The sequence below is a fragment of the Dermochelys coriacea genome, chromosome 2 (assembly GCF_009764565.3).
Source record: "Dermochelys coriacea isolate rDerCor1 chromosome 2, rDerCor1.pri.v4, whole genome shotgun sequence".
In the NCBI taxonomy this organism is placed as follows: domain Eukaryota; kingdom Metazoa; phylum Chordata; order Testudines; family Dermochelyidae; genus Dermochelys; species Dermochelys coriacea.
In genome coordinates, this window is record NC_050069.1 from 49,417,923 (window position 1) to 49,435,161 (window position 17,239).

General features: G+C 40.2%; 2 protein-coding genes across 9 annotated transcripts in view; one reads left to right on the forward strand and one right to left on the reverse strand.

Annotated features, from left to right (window-relative positions):
* CPNE3 (copine 3) overlaps positions 1 to 5,901 on the reverse strand; it is a 71,120-nt gene extending 65,219 nt beyond the window's left edge. For 2 of the 6 annotated variants that reach the window (XM_038392978.2, XM_038392975.2), the window contains exon 1: positions 5,770 to 5,901. The gene's annotated coding sequence lies outside the window, so the exon portion shown is untranslated. Of the gene's footprint in view, positions 1 to 4,655; positions 4,772 to 5,228; positions 5,532 to 5,769 lie in introns of those variants that run through there. The other 4 variants (XM_043507645.1, XM_038392979.1, XM_043507643.1 and 1 more) reach the window with 4 other exon arrangements.
* The window catches only part of RMDN1 (regulator of microtubule dynamics 1), a 30,472-nt gene continuing 19,125 nt past the window's right edge, over positions 5,893 to 17,239 (forward strand). The window contains exons 1-3 of one of the 3 annotated variants that reach the window (XM_038392981.2): positions 5,893 to 6,391; positions 8,500 to 8,617; positions 14,510 to 14,597. In XM_038392981.2, the coding sequence (XP_038248909.1) occupies positions 6,059 to 6,391; positions 8,500 to 8,617; positions 14,510 to 14,597 (539 nt within the window). In that variant the 5' untranslated portion in view covers positions 5,893 to 6,058. Of the gene's footprint in view, positions 7,018 to 8,499; positions 8,618 to 14,509; positions 14,598 to 17,239 lie in introns of all 3 variants that reach the window. The other 2 variants (XM_043507647.1, XM_038392984.2) reach the window with 2 other exon arrangements.

Consider the following 17,239-nt stretch of genomic DNA (forward strand, 5'->3'; position numbering starts at 1 on the left):
GGTTACAAAGAAAATAAAAATATGAAAACTAACATCTAACTTAGCAAGCTAAATGGATTCAAAGTAAAGGCTTTATGTCACCATATGCTTACAGCAGTCTGTACTGGATGCAAAGCCTCCTGCCAGCACCCCTCCACCAGCTCAACGATGCTTCCTTTGACTTTCAAGCACTACAGCTGCAGTGAGTAGAGATGGGGGGTAGAGATGTGATTTGAAGGCCATTATTTCTCATTCTTATACCCTTCTACCCTCTTGGAGGATTATCTCCAGCTGAGGTTCAGGCAACAGCCAGTCTATTTACACAGAAACTCCTAGCTGTTCCATTGTCAACATGTAAAGTTCTTGCTCACATCCACCCTCCTGCCAAAGAACAGCTGCTTACCTAGGTGATAGTCCATTATAATTCATCTGATTATGCTGATATCTGGCTGGAGCATCAGTGTTTTTGTCTCTGAAAAAAACTGGTCTGGGCCTGGCTTTCTTAAACTTGGAGCATATTATAGCAATGTTATACAGTAGAATCTTATAACTTTACATACAAAGCTGATACACATTTTACCAGGACAATAACGTTCAGTAGATTATGAGTTTTCAAATGATACCTCACAAAGCCTACTTTGTACAATATTTATCATAGTCTTGTAAAAATGGTGAACATGGAGTACAGTCCATCACAATCATACTTGTGAGTGTGGATCTATTGTACGAGCTCATTTTTTTGAAACTCAAGAGACAAAGCTGACAGTTAGCATGCTGCAAGGCTAACATCTTTTTGACATGGACAGTAAACATTAGAATGGAGTCAAGAAGCATCCTAGAACTCCCTGCCCCTCCCTGGACAATAGAAAGGCATGCAGAAAATGAAGGAATTGCAAATTTAAAGAACTACTTGGCTAAAGAAAGGCTGAACAGCCAGGAGGACAAACTAATCCAGAATGCATTTGGGAACAGACTCTGAGAAATGCCACTTTGGGGTACATGTGAAAGAGTGTGGTATGTCGTCAGGCAGAGGGGCATCCAAAAGGTAAGTTAGGACTGCAAAGGGAAACAGCTGAAGGGAGAGGGATCTGACAATGACAAAATGGCTGGTCAAAAGAGACAGAGAAGAAAATATTTTTTAGAAATGTAAAAAGATCTCTCTTTTATTCATTGTGACTAAAAATTCATTGCAACTAAAAATAAGAAATTTATTTATACAACGTCTTCCAATTTCAGACTAGATATGTTAGCTATACAGTTTTTCTTATCTCCTCAACTAAAAATCCAGTTATATATCAAAACTGTCATAAAAAACCTGGGACTAACAAAATGTGTGCCAAATCTAAGCTACTCATATTACATTTTTCTTGTATCATCTCTGACATTTGTCTAAGATTTTGGGAGCAAGGATCATCTTCATTCATAAAGCACCAAGAGCTGGTGTCATTATATAAATTACTAAGCCAAGATACCTGATTGCTGTGCATAGTCTCTCATACCAATTGGTGACAATTTGTTTAGGGAAGTAATTTTAAAAACAAAGTATTTACAATCAATCACTTATGCTTATTTAAGCAATTATATAGCTCAATTTACATGTATTCAGATTCTTAATTTTTCATTATGTTAAAAACGTTGAATGACATTTCTTATTTAATAAGAGTTATAACAGGTACATTTTTACTTGTGATTTGAGTCAAACTGCTTGGATAGAAAATCAAATTAAATTAAAAATGGGCAAAAACAGCAAGCACAAACTTTTAAAAATTAAAAGCACAACTACCTTAAATGTTCTGGAAACACAAGAAAAAAAGTTTATCAAAACATGTTTTCCATTTAAAACTAACTGATTTATTAAACAAGAAAAGTATTATCTGCAGTTGGTGAACTGAACTGTTGTTTCTGGGTAGTGTCTTTCAAGATTTCAGAACTTCTAAATCTGATCCTCTCAAACTTGATTTTTATTCATAGACTGGAAAAGGAAAACAAGCTTTCCTGCTTTTTCTAACTCCCAATTTAAGTCTGAACTACCCATTGAACTCAACTAGTTTAATAAACTAAACTGAAAAAAAAAATTCCATCTGCACCTGAAATAGAGGCTACTGCTACCAAAAGCTGATTTAGCATTTCAGCAAATTCTGGTTCCAGGTCACCACCATCAGGTCAGAGATTTAAGTTTCTTTAAAGGATGGTAGCAAACATATACTAAATACTTTGAGTTTAAACTTAAGTGTTTTCATTAGATTATAAACAGGGCTTAAATTCTCAGAGTATTTCCCAGAACACCCTCCCTGCTCCTGCAACATCCTATAAAAACTCTAGAGGGGCTGAAAAATATGTACCAGAGCTCTGTTCCGGACAGCTGCAGCAAATTTAAGCCCTGTTTATAAGTGCAAGTCTTAACATAAGCTGTCAATTTCAAATACGTTTATTTTTAAAAATAAACCGCATTTAATTTAAATTAAAATCTGAATTTTAATTTTTTTAAAATCACTGATTTTCATCCATCCTGTACACACAAATAATACTTGGCTAGTTACCATGGCAGCTAGCCACACATCAGCCTTGCCATCAGTGTAGGATGCCACATGGTTGTCTTCTTGGAAAAAGGTGGTAACTAGGGCTCCGTGTCTGTCACAGAAGTCGTGAATTCCATGACTTCCTGCGATCTCCGTGACTAATACAGCAGTCAGTGTTGCTAACCACAGGGGTCGTCCAAGCACCTGGCCTTAGAGCCAGATGCTCAGGTGCCCCTAGGGACAGCTACACCGGTCACTGCTAGAGCAGCTCTGTAGCCAGCCACTTGGACAGTCTCACAGCCAGCCGCACTGGCGGCCCTGGGGACAGCCCGAGGAGCTGCCAACGTGGCTGTCTCCAGGGCTTACACACCTTCCCCCCCCCCCCCCCCGGCGGAGGCCAGAACGGCAGTGGCCTCCTGGGGCTTTCCACGCAGCAGACCCCTTGCTTTCCCCTGCAACACCCCTCCTCCCCCTCACTCCCCACAAGATTTGATCATGAGTATTTTTAGTAAATGGACAGATCATGGGGCCATGATTTTTTGTTTTTTGCCCGTGACCCATCCATGACTTATGAAAAATACTCATGGATTAAATCGTGGCCTTAGTCATAACGCTTATCTTACTATATAGACAGACCCACCAGCCAACAAGTGACCTGTGCCCCATGCCTCCGTGACTCTCCAAAATTTATGAGCATCCTCAAATGCATTGCTTCAAGCATTACTAATGCCACTCTTCATAGGAGCAGCTGGCCAATTCACCCAGAATTACTGATAAACACAGTTAGGCAGCACATGAATGGACTCATCCAGTTGCTGAAAGGTTCTGTTGTATGAAAATGGTTTACCTGGGGGAAGATTAACTGAGGATTCAAGGATAGTTGAATTTCTTTCATAATTACTCTACAATCAAAGATTTTTGGGAACAGTGTAACATGAAGTGAAATGTATACCAAGGCTGCAATAAGCCCATGCCATATGCTACATTACTTCTACAAGCCTGTTGCTTACCTATGATTACATTTCAACCTAAACAGCTACACACTGAGTATTTTTCTACTCAGCTGAAATAGAGCGCATCAAAACCAGTGTGAGCTTACATAATTTTACTTTAAAAAAAAAAAAAAAAAAACTTGAATCCAAACAAAGTTCAGGCAACTTCAACAGTAATCCTAGAAAGATTACATTTTCATTCTCTAACAACTTGTCACTTTTAGCAATTTTTGTTCTGAAAAGTAAGATAAGAACATGTTCTGTTTTACTGAAATATCCATTAGTTAGCAACGTATTGAGCCAGTGTCAGATTCAGCCTGTCAGACTGAGTTTACTGGAAGTCTAAAAACTCAACTTGCTTCAACTAGATCTAGCCAAATTTTTGGACACCACCCCCTAAATACGGACCTACTGAGAAATGACGTGAACCGTAGCTCACAAAAGCTTATGCTCAAATAAATTTGTTAGTCTCTAAGGTGCCACAAATCCTCCTTTTCTTTCTACTGACAAATGTAGCCAGTCCTGTCCTCAGAGAAATCTGGGAAGTCCCATGCATCCTGACACATGCCCTTAAAATGCTTAATCCAACAGCATCAGAAGCTACTTAGAGCCAAAAATATGGGTTTTTAAAGATTTTTGTGCCAAGCTAAATCCGAATCAATTTTGAGAAGTCAATGGTTGCTCTGAAAATTTTGACCATAACTGTCTATGCAGCTGGTACAAATCATGGATTCAGAATTGAAGCGTGAAGAGCAAGCTGCTGGATGAGTTTTGATCATGTTTTAGGAATTTTGGCATCTAGATTTTTCCAGATCATTGTTACTGACTATATTTGATGAGTTTAGATAGTATGATTTTGAAGTCCAAGGACAAAAATTGGTTGGCATTACAAATATCCAGCTTTTTCCTACACCCTCTGTTGGAAACCTAAAGACTGACAAAGTGTGTGAACAGAGTTCTGCCTTCAACAGCACCAAGATAAGGAGTTGGTCTAAAAAACAAACAAACAGAGATTCTCCCCCCCACCCATCAAAAAGGGATACAGTTTTTCATGAAAGTTATCACTAGGTATTTTGTCCTTCTTCAACCAGCTCTACAGCAACAGTTTTGGAAGAACACATTAGAGGAATAGTAGTATTACATTTCTACATGAGCTAATACTTACAATTGAAGTAAATGAAACCTGTTTTAAGCAACTACCCAAAGAACAAGCATAATGCCAGTCGCCTCCTTAAGGTTCACACAAGTTAGTCCCACACAGCTTCACATTGTAGGAATGTCCTTTAAAAAAGGAAGCTCGTCAAAAACCTTAGTCTATATTTTACAATACAAGCTGGTAAACTAATCCAATTGTTTTCAACCTGTGGTCCACAGACCCCGCAGGGTCTGCAGACTATGTCTAACGCGTCCACGAAAGGCTGCTGTTACCATAGAACGGTGCTTTTCACGCTGGGGTCCGCAGACCGTCTAAGATTTCCAAAAGGAGTCCACGCCTCCATTTGAAATTTTTTAGGGGCCCACAAATGACAACAAGTTAAAACACATTGTGCTAGTCTGTATTATTCTTTTAACTGGAACATCAGGTAGAGGTTACAACACACAACAGAGCCATCGCTCCTTGGCTTTACTTTTGGTTCTGCAACTCACTTACAGTAAGTCATGTGACGACTTTGTGCTAATCACTTAACGTCTGAGCCTCAGTTTCCCTAACTGTGGAATAACAATAGCATTCACCTACCCGGGATGCGAAAAGACTTAAGAAAGCAACTTCTGGAAAATATTTAAACTGCAGTAGCAGCCACCCTGTGCACTTTATCCGCAGGCAGGCGGACAGCCCCTCCTCTGCAGGAGGTACAGCCTGCAAAGGCTCAGCCTATGCCGTGGGGGGAGTAAGGACCCTCCAGGTAACGTAAGCAGGGAGTTAACTCCGTTATTTACACAGGTGGGTCCCGACTCAGCAAAGGGGTTTGCAATGGGCAGCGCCCTCCCCACTCTTGCGTCCCCACTCTTCAACTGCCCCGCCCACGTAACTGCCTCCTCCGCTCCCCGCCCCCCATCCATCCGCTCTAGGCAACCGCCCGCTCTGGCCCCGCCCCAACCGCGCCCCGCCGCCGCCGCCGCCGCCGCCCCGGCGCTCCCCAGCCGCCGTGCCCGGGACGCGTGCCCTCGACCCGCCCCCTTCCCCGTCACCAAACCCCAGCGGCCCACTGCCCTAGCCTCGCTGGCCGCCAGCCAGCCAGCCAGCCCGGCGAGGCCCCGCAGGCCGCGGCCTCACTCACCGACCAGCGCTGAGGATCCAAGCCCCGGGACCAAGGGAGGAAGCGGCTGGAGCGAGAAAGCGGAGCAATAACACGCTCCGCCCCCGAGCACGCCCGCCTGTCCAAACGGGCGCAACGGAGCATGCGCGAGATACGCCCCAGCTACAGCCATGAAATTCCCGAGCGGGGATGTTCGTTTGGACCGGAGGTGGATGAGGTCACGTGATCACAATTCCCCCACCCCCTCCCAGTGCTGCTCCTTCACGCACCCTACGTTAGCCTCGCCCCCAACGACACTTCCCTCTAAAGAATGGGGGAAAGAGCCGCGAACCCAGCAGGCGGAACGGAAAGAGCGAGGTCACGCTTCCCACTCGGACGCTATCGGGCACTGACCGCATCCTGTCGAAACAGGGAGCCCCGCTTTGGCCGTATGGCCCGGACATTGTTGCCAGCGGACCGTTTCCGGTGGCTGCTCTCACTGGGTTCCCCAGGATGCTGGCGGGTCGGGCCAAGCACGGGGTGGCGCATCATGGCGACAGCGCTTATTATCCTGACGCCTTTGCGCCGAGGCGCCGCCTGGGTGGGGAAGCGGCTCCTGTCGGAAGCTGGAGGCCTGAGACGCGGCTGGTGGCGGCAGGCGCAGGTGGAGGCGGGGGGCAGGCGGGAGAGGGGGAGATTGAGCCCCGCGTGGGAGACGCACTCTGGGGACCCTTTCTCGCCCCTCTCCGCCGAGACAGTCACAGGCCAGTGCCCCGGCCAGGCCGCTGCCCCAGCCTGTCACGCCCGCCGGAGAGAGACCGTCCTTGCCGGACGGAGATTCTTCCAGGGGCCCGTCTCCCTGCCATTGAAGCCTCCTGTCCACCGCCCCGGTCCATCCCCTGCAGGCCCCCCCCCCCCCCGTCCCGGTGTAAACCTGCGGTCCGCAGGGTTGGGCGCACTCGGGCCTCGCACCCTCTCTCATCCCCCTGCCTGGGTGGAGGGGGTCGGGCCGCGCTGCCATTGATCCCTGGCCAGTCACTGTTCTAGAATGTGCAGGTCAGGTGAAGACCTATTAGCGACAGGGCTGAAGACCAACACTAACCTGCCTCGCGTATCCCCTTCCTCAAACACTGCGAACTGTAGCACCGCAACATGTCCGGACGCCTGCTGCCCAGACGTTGCCCTGACTAGCATCAGCCCGAAACACAGTGCTGGAGCTCATGGCTAAAGCAATGCCTGATGTGACCCACTTCTCAGATGCCTTCTGTCCACACAGACAATCCCAAACAGGTTACACATGGCTTGGTTTTTCTGAACTGTACTACACTTGGTTCCTGGTTCGCTATGGGTGGGCAATGAGTGTTTTCTTGTTGCCCTTGTTTCCCCTACCTGAAGCTTCTACTTTCAGTGTCATGGCCGCTGGGGAAAATAGTCTGCTTCGTCCTCACTGTTTAAGGTTTCATTTTTTCATATGTGGCGACCGAATGCTAAATAGATGAGCCATTTAGAAAGGAATGTGAAGAAATAAATAGAAATTATTGGTGCCTACGGATGACATTCTGACTTCTAAAATAGCTGGGTTTATGGTCTACAAAAATAATAATGTTTTAGGGGTTGCATGACTTAGATCATGTCTACACTGCAAAATTATGTCTATGGCTAGCTTACACTGGCCTATAGCTGCCGTAGTAATTACATCACTTGTGTGTGTCTGCGCTCCACTCCTTTCATTAACAGTGCATGTCCTAACCAGGAACGCTTGTATCGATTGTACTGTCAATGTGGGGCATTGTGGTATAGCTCCTGAAAGCCAGTAACAGTTGACATAAGCAACACAGTGTCTACACTGCATTGGCATAACTACATCGACCTTGACTCTATGATGCCTGTGGAGGTGGAGTTATTAAGACAGCATAGCAAGGCAGTTACGTTGGTGGGAATGAAATTTAGGTGTAGATACTTTCACAGTTAGGTTGACATAAGATGCCTTGTGTTGACTTAACTTTAGTGTAGACCAGACCTTGGATTGATGTATGTTTGTTGTAGCATAAATAGCAAGTCAAGTTCTCAACACTTAAATCAGTATTTCTGGTTTTGGTGACTTAAAACGCATAAACCATGACATTCTCAAATACAAGTCTGCGAATGAACAGGTTTTTGATTTAGCAAAGTGACAAAATTAACAGAGAGTCTGAATACAATATGAGCATCAAGTCAATTAAGAGATGAAAAGATCCTTCCAAGCCAATTATATTTGTGGGTTTCAGGCAAAAGTATTAGGCTACCTGAAAAGTTTCCAATTACACTTGAAGCAAGAGGAAAATAACTCGTAGTTTGACTCAGCCTTTATCGTTATGAAATTAAAACATGACTTTTTTTGAAGTTGTTTACTCATCAGAGCATATTCTAAATTCAGTTTTTACCAAACAGCTTGTATATTCTTGCTTCTTGTTTTGTCTTGTATTCTTTGCACAATTAAACATAGTCAGTTACTTTTTGTTTTTTTAATTCTTTCTTCATGTTAATAGTACTAGGTTCATGTTCCAAAGTGTTATAATGAATCTATTCCCAAAGCCCAGTTTCCTGTTTGCACAGTAAAAACCGAAATCTTGAAGTTGAAACCTTAGAACTGTTCCCATTATTGTTATTCGATAACTTCTGAGAGCCTCTTGTACACATAAGGTTGGAATGTAATGGCTGCTCCAGAGAATTGCAGAGCAGCTTTGTCAAATCTTATAGCAGATTATAAACTTACTTTATTTTTCTTTTCAGGTGTTTGGAAAATTAACTCTTTTCAGAAGAGGGCTTGCACTCTCAGCAGTGTCTTATTTGAGTTATGAAGCTTACAACTCTATTTCTCACTCTGCTGTGGTTCATGCTAGTGTCAAAGGTAAAGCTCTATGAATTCAAATGTCCTGAGGTCATTCAGATGCAGACTTGGCACTTTCTTTACAGTACCAAAACTTTGTGAGAAGCATTTTATGTAAGGCTTTCCAATATCTCCACTGTAGGCCATTTTTATATAATCTGTTCAACTGTAGGCTACCTTTGAACTCAATCAATAGAGAAGTTCTTGTTTATCATGGCTCTCTTCTCAGAAATATCACTAGGAGCATAGCCAAAACTTTGCTGTGTGGATAAGATAAGCTTGTGACACAGATGCTGTTCCTTTGAAGTCTTTGTTGGGAGGTAAGGTTGAATTTGGGATTCAGAATACAACTATTAATCTTTGATTCAGCTGCAGAATTAGAATTTTAGTTTTTATTGGTACTAGTGGAAATGCACATCCTAGCTTCTGTCAGCAGCGTTGGGCTCATGATTTTAGCTAGAAATGGAGCAAAATGTCTTGGTCTGAAATGTAAGTGCTGGAATCTTTGGAAATATAGTAAAACCTCAAAGATTCAGTCTAAAGCCTCATTTTAAATAGTCTTTACACATATTATTCTGATCAAAATTAAATCAGTACAATGCTAGCTCTCTAAATGCTTCCCAGGCTGCTGAATTTCTTGGAAATTTTATACATTTTTTTTTTTCAAATAAGCTCCAAATGAGGATTCTTGCAGAAGAAATAAACATTGTGCTCACTGCAGTAGAAACAATGATCCTCCATCTTCGTACTCCTTTGTCTTCTCCCAGGTATTGAGGTGAGCGTTTTGCCTAAGTGCTGCGTCCTTTGGTGCAGTGTTTCTCAACCTTTTTGATACCAAGGACCGGCTTGCTGCCTTCCTAAACTGTGTCAGGGAGATCTCAGGGACTGGCACTGGTCCACGGACTGGTTGTTGCTTCAGTAGATTCCACTCTTCGGAGCTTCATTTTCCACAAGGTTTTAGAAATAACTAGAAATATTGGGCATATATTTATTTTTGCCTCCATTTAAGCTATATTTATGTTAGGCTTCACTTTTTTAATAATTACAGAGTACTGGATTGAAAAAAGTGGCTGTACAAATCTTGCTGCATGATGTCATTTTTAAAGACTATTATAGCTCTGAGCACATTATAAAAGAACCTACTTGACAACCTTCTGTACACAATTAAAGCAAAGCAGGAAAAATCAAGTGATCAGAGCTCTTAGGGCAAGTTAGCAGACACCAAGCCAAATGAGAACTGCTCAAAATTCATGAAGGAATAGAAGATGGTGTTTAACAGAGGGAAGAAAAACTTTTTAGAAAAGATTTGACTTGACAGCATTGCTTTTGAAATTTCAATCAACATATTAAATCTGATAAGCATGTACTGACAGCTGTGGAGATGAAGAGAAAGTTTCCAGCAAGCCTAAAATAATTAGTCAGTTACTTCAATAGTACTGAACTGAGTGGTAAATATTGAAAACAATGGAATTTGAGAGAAAAATGTCATCACTGTCAGAGGGCCTAATGGAAACATGAAGCTTGTGGAGAAACAACTGGAAACCATGGAAAACGTATCGATTTTTAAACTTGTATGCTTAAGATTGCTTTTGGCTTTGAGGCCCTCTTCATTATTACATTTATACCTAAAATACTGGACTTAGATTTTCTTTATATGTGGTGAAAATGTCATTGAATTCTGAAGAGAAGTGGCAAGGAAACAGCTAAAGGAACAACAGTAGCTGTATTAAGGGGCCCATGTTACTAGAAGAGGAATCAAAAGGCTGTCTGGCTGAAGCAAGCCATTTCTTATCAGAGAAATCAAAACATTTCCCTTAGGTGTTACCCCAGGGCTACCCAAGGACAATTAAATAAATATTGTCAAAAATAAACTTTTGCCCAAGAAAGGTACAATCTGCAGTACTTTATTAGCAAAAAGAAAAGTAGTACTTGTGGCACCTTAGAGACTAACAAATTTATTTGAGCATATTAGGTCATAGTCTAGCTCTTCTATAAGGGTAAGGCAAGTTCTGAGATACTGAGAGCATCTCAGTACTTTGAAATAGATAAAAGCATAGTTAATTCAGTCATAATTCCAAACTGCAATTTTAGTTTAACAAGTCTGTGCTGCCTCTGATTCATATTTTATAGAAATATTCTTGTTCTGTGAACTTCTAACAATCAAAATTAAGGAGCCAGAATGTTATATTTATATCGCGTGACTAGCTATTTTATTCTCCATATCTCTACAAATTAGGCACAGTAAGTTGTCATGTGAATGTTAATATGCAAGAAGAGAAATAAACTGGGAAATAATATTTGATTAAAAAAAAAAAAAAAGCACTTACAAGCAATCAGTGTATTGTAAAATCCACATAACAGCAAATAGCTTTGTAAGGCCTACCTCCTTTGATATTCTGTTTTAGAAACTAATACATGATTGAAAAACAAACAAGCGTACATTATTAATACCAAGTAAGTATTTCTATGTTACTTAAGTGTATTTTTATTTTATTAAATATTCTCTGTAAAATATTTTATTACTACTGTAGAATCTGACTTCTCCTATCAGAGGGGAAACTAATTTAACTCAAATTATTCACAGAAATGTGCTGATATCCCTATAAAAACTCTTGAACAAAAGTCAGTAATCATATGCTATGTTAACTTATGCCTTCCTTTATTAATAAAAAGTACAAACAATATTTACCAATGGTCAAGGAAGAAACAAAAGAAATGTTATTTTTAAGCATCTAATAAGGGCAGTGCAAACAATGGAAGAATGAAAATAAGCCCTGAAGTTTTTGACAGTGTCTCCTTAAATGAATACTTGTTGCCATGAAAGATGTTGGAGAGGATGCTCACCACACAATTTAGTTCATAGCTAGGTCTGAGGTTTGACAGAGTAGACTCTTGACAGCCTTTCTCTCCCAGAAAAAAAAATTGAAAAATTGTATAATTTATACATATAAATATATTTGAATATTCAAAACTCTTCAAAGAGATAAACACCAATGCATCAAATAATAAAATATTCACATAAAAATTGAAAATAAGGAAATGGACATTTAAGCACTAGACAAGAACATAGGCAATTAGCCTTTGAAAAGCCCAAAAAATTAATTTAATAAAGCACATGTATGAATGGAGGTAAAAACAGAAAAGTGCTTTACTGGATACATTAAGAGCAGCACTCAAGCTGTAAATACAAACTATGGGATAAATCTGGGAAATTAATAATGGATCCAGATTAAGATACTTCGTTATTTTATCAATTGCTATGGCCATTTGAATTCCAGGTACCTATAACAGAAATAAAAGCATGTAGCTAAGAAACCTATTTACAATTTACATAGATAAATTGGAGCTGGGGTGGGAGTGGGGGAAACGAAGTCTCCAAAGCTATATAACATCTTCACTTGAGGAAAGCACCTGGAGTTGGTGGTTTTGCACCAAAATATTGTGCGTTCTAGACCCAGATGACCCCTTTATTTATGAAAGAATTCAGCTACAAAATTGAAAAAGAAAAATCTCCACAGTTTAATTTAGGTACAGGCTGACTGTCTTTCAAACCAAATCAAGATTCAGTGAAGGCTTGACTCTTGTAGATCACACGCCTCATGTTAAAACAGGATTATAAAATTTTCCTAAACACTGCAGTTTTAAGGATTGAGAAAGTAATTATGGCTAATCCTGTAAAACACAATGGTTAATTTTGAGTATTTTCATCAACTTCAATAGATTATTCATATCTTAAAGTTACACATCTATGCAAATTTTTTGGTAGAATCAAAGGCCCTAAATTTGTATATTTGGATCAGAAGAGGCTTAGTCACATGGAAGACTTTAGTAGAATAATAAGAATAATTGAAGAATTAAGAAGAAGAGAGCTAGGCAGTCTAGATACTGGGAAGGCCTTTGAACAGGGTGAAGTTTCCTTCTAGCAACAGTTTAAAAACCCAACAATGGTTGGATGTGGTCATTCTTTTAAAAAAATGATTAAATCAAAATATAACAAACATATGGCAAAAATAGAATTATCAGATGGAACACCTTGTTTTTAATTAAGAAAAGGAACCTTAGGCAAGCTACTCACATTCTTTCATTTCTTTTATTTATGATCATGGTAGAACCCTTCGATCATATTTATATATCAATTTGTGGAACACAACTATGTTTTATTCGCATAATTATTCTGTGATGTGAATGAGTCTTATCCCACCATTTACATTATCAGAAATTTAAACTTTGGAAGGTTATGATACAGAATTAATATAGGGAAAAAGCAAAATGTTAAACTTATTATTTGGGATAGCAACACCGTTGAAGAGAAAATACAAATTAAAATTGTCACCTTTTAAGATATTTATTAAATATTAAACTCCTTAATATTATGAGCAAAATTGAATTAAACAGCTCTGGTGGCCAAAATATGGAAAGAATCCTGGAGAATAGTACAGCTCCTAACTTTCCAGGTTGAAAATGTGGAAGTATATTCATTTTTAACATATTTATCTTTTTTACTTAAATCCAACCTGTGACACTTTTTGTTCCTGTTTCAAAAATACTAACGTCATTATGTGGGATGATTAAACAATAAGGATGACAAGACCAAGATCTATATCTTCATATATAAGAGCTAGGTATTTATTATTATATAGAATGGGGGACTTGCCGTTACTGGGAATGCAGGCTGTGCTAAGCCTATTTAGGAACCTACAAAGTAAACCTGGAAGAGCTCTGTGGAGGGGAAAATGTGGTATTAAAACCAAAAATTTATGACACTCTAGTTTTAAAAACCAGGTGCTTGTGCAACTGCTAAGGGCTTAATTCAGCAAAACTTCAATAAAGCGGCAAGCTGGACTGAAAAGCCAGTTTGGGTTCATTTAATAACATTTTCTCCAGTTTCATTGTCTGTGGCTTCATGCATGTTTCAGTAGTACTTTGATTAACTAAACTGTGGAGTCCTTATCTCTGATTGCCAGAACCTACAATATTTTAAAAAGCATTATATCACTGACGTATCTTAATACTTTTGAATTATTTATATGTGCTGCTGGTTTTTACAAAATAATGATTTAAGACTGAAAACATAAGTCACCCTGCAACAAATTATGAAGATAATACATTGAAGGATCAGTCCGATATTAAGTGACCCTTACTGCATTCATCCACTTTGTCTTGCTATATTTCAGTCCCTGGCCTCCCACATGCTCCATGTTCCGATCACTTAGGATATGGCTACACTGTGACTGGACATCCTTGGCTAGCCTGGGTCAACTGATTCGGGCTTGTGAGGCTTGGGCTAACTGGCTGTTTAATTGCGGTGTAGATGTTCAGGTTCCAGAGCTCAAGATCCAGCCTGAGCCAAATGTCTACACTTCAATTAAGCTGACCCTTGGCCTGAGCCCTGTAAGCCCAAGTCAGCTGACCGAGGCCAGCCGTGGGTTTTTAATTGCACTGTAGACAAGTCCTTATTCATCACCGGAAATTAAACCAAACACGTTTTGTTCTGCCATTGTGAGGTCATCAGACTAATATTCTAAGATCTGTTACACTTCTAACACTGTCTGTTGCTAAGGGCTGTTTTATAGTTTCATAGAATAATATTTTATTAATGTTGTTTCTGTTCCCAGAAGTTGTTCATTGAAAATAAACAAAGCTGGTACAATTCTGTATCCCATGGCTGCTAAAAGTTAGTATATAGGTAGCCAATTTGAAATTGGAAACACTTGATAGTTTTTAGGAAATAGTTGTTTGACCCCATCTTTAGTGCTGGTTTTTTTTTTGTACTGATAGTATGTGTTTCAGGGTACTTTGGCTAACAGCAAGTTGTATTGTTGTACTTTGAAATATATTGTTGCTTATCTGGTAGGCTATCATATTTATTAATCTTTTTGTCTTCTTTTTCCACCATCCCCACCCCTTTTGAAGTTGAGGAAATCATAGAGCAAGCAGACTACCTGTACGGGAGTGGAGAAACTGAAAAACTCTATCAATTGCTGACCCAGCACAAAAACAGGTATTTAACTATATTGAATATCCCCACATTATTGTGACTTAAAATTTATGAAGTGCTCCTTTATCAGTTTATGTTAACTAATACAGTAAGTATGATGGCACTGAGCACCCAGCTTGTACCTTTTTGCAGTAAGAGAGAAAATCTCCTGAATTTTCTTCCCTTTCAGTGTAGAAGGATTCATAGTCGGGCTCAGTTTGGGCACCAGAGTGTTAGCACTCTGATGGCTTTTTCATTAGCACAGGGTCCCTGAGAATAATGTTCTTATAAGGAAGTTGGTGGGCACTCCTCCTGCTCTCCCTGGTATATGTTAGAAGGTTAAATACAGACCCTAATTTGCAAGTATCCTAGTAGAGATGTGGGACAGAGAGCAGTAGTATTGCTTCATCCTAATCCCCCTAGCAACTGAATGGTGTCTCTCTGGGCTTGGAAGGGGTGGGGGGAGGGAGGTCACTGTGTTACAGAGCTGACAGTGTGTTTGCTACTGTACAAAACACACAGACAGGGTTTGAATAACCTGCTGGCCATAGACAAATAGAAATTTTGCCAGCATGAGTGGACTGAGTCAGTTCTGGGAGGTTCTAACTCCTTTGCTGGAGGGGAGGGAGAAAGAAAGAAGAGAACAGAGTGGTGAGTGGTTCAAACATCCCAGCACCTGTAACAGAAGTTCAGGGAACAGAGCAGCCGTTGAACCTTTTGCTCTTTTTCAGTAAGAGAAGAAAGTAGAGTGGTAGGACCATCTGTTCTTTTGTGCAAGGGGTGGGGGAGGAGCAGAGAGGCTGGGATCTGAAAGGAGGTGGTGCAAAGTGGCCCACAGGGAGAAAGGAGCCATGCAAAGAAAAGGGGTGGGCAGCAGGGGGGAAGATTTCACTAATGGGGGAGAGAGGAGCACTTAGAATTCACTAATGGAGGCAAGAGGAGTGGGAGAAGACAACCAGTATTTATGTATTATTAAATCAGGGAAAGAGCCCAAACTTCATGTATTGAGGCAAAAATTCTCCCAACTCTGTAGGAGCATTCCTGCTCCTTTCACTGTACTGCTCACCAGCTCTTTTCTTCTTACTTTTATTTCGCTTCTGCCAAGGAAGGGGTTTTTGACCATACAGAGTATTACTCCTGCCCATATGTTTTAGTTGGACAAAAAGAAAACAACATTGTGCATGCTAGGACAGGGCCGTTTAAAGGAAAAAGCAGAGAACCCTCTGAGGTTTTTCTTTAGCATGCCCTCCTTCAGGGGAAGGGGTGGCTGGCCGGCCAGCCATCTCTTTCTTGTGGATTAGATGTACGCCAGGGGCTTTATGGAGGAACCTTGGGAGCTGGGTTGTTTCCACCCCATCAGAAAGGGGAAAGGAGTGGTCCCAGAGAAACACCAAGTCATAAGGAAGTTGAAAATTCTCTTAGGAGGAGGCACAATGCATAAAAATTACAGGAACATCTTGGAGATTGAGTCACTTAGTCCTATGCTAAGTCAGTACCTAGAGTAGAACTCCCCAGTAAACAGATTAGTAATGCCATATTTAATACCTTGCCAGAAAAACATTTTGTATTGAGGCTCTCAACTTAACTATCATTTGTTTGACAATGTGTTAGAAACTGTTTTTTGACACCCAGCATTCCTATTTCTAAATTCGGCTTCTCTACTCACAGTCTCACTGACTTTTGAAACGTTCATAAATTGTTATTTAATCTTAGAGTTCAAAATAGAAAACTTTAGGCAGGGTATCAAAACAGAGAAATTGTATTTAACTAACTGTTTGATACTGTTATCTTTGTAAAATGCAATGAACAACAATGGCACAATAGAAATCTGGGTATATGCAGTCAGATGACATAGCACTTTAAATTGAAAGTAACTAATAAAGCCTTTCTAATATTTGTCATTTTGCTGTGCTAGAGAGGATTTTTCCTATTTAGTTATTGGTAACACCTATAAGGGGAATCATTACACTCCATAATCAGAATTCTGGCACTGATTCTGCTATTCTGTTTTTAGATAATGATTAAGAAATTTACAAAAATAAAAGGTACACATCTTTTTCTCATTAAAGATATCACCTATACTTTTACATAGTCCCAATTTGATTTTTCACAGAATATGGCTGGCATTCCAGGAAACTATGAAGGTTGCATCAGAGTTGGTTGAATAAGCTGAACAAGACATCTGTCTTGTTCTTAAATTATTGTATGTTATTCCTTCTCTTATAAATTGTTTCTTATATTTTCAATCAGTGCTGTTTCCCACCTTTTATATTATCACATGCTCCCATTGTATCCAATGCTCACTGAAGTTAACTAGGAACCCACTATTAAATGAGCAGGCTCGTTGTGAAGTTGCATGCTTAGGAAGAGTCTGTTACTGCCTGCAGTATTGTTCAATTGTAGGGAAATAATGATAGATTTGGAGAGTAGCTGAATAAGAACAATAATAGGTATGAAAGGTTACCATGTTTATTATAATGTAATATGACTTCAAAGGTTTCTGGTAGGTGCCTTTTGTGTGTTTAAAATATTTCTTCTGGGTATTTATCTACTAGGGTATCGTCGGAAGGTTGACTTGTGGTAGCAGTTACTAAGATAACTATTTATATATATTAAATAAAAAACAGATCTGTAACATTCGCTCTTGCTTTGCTTTTGGCCTCTTT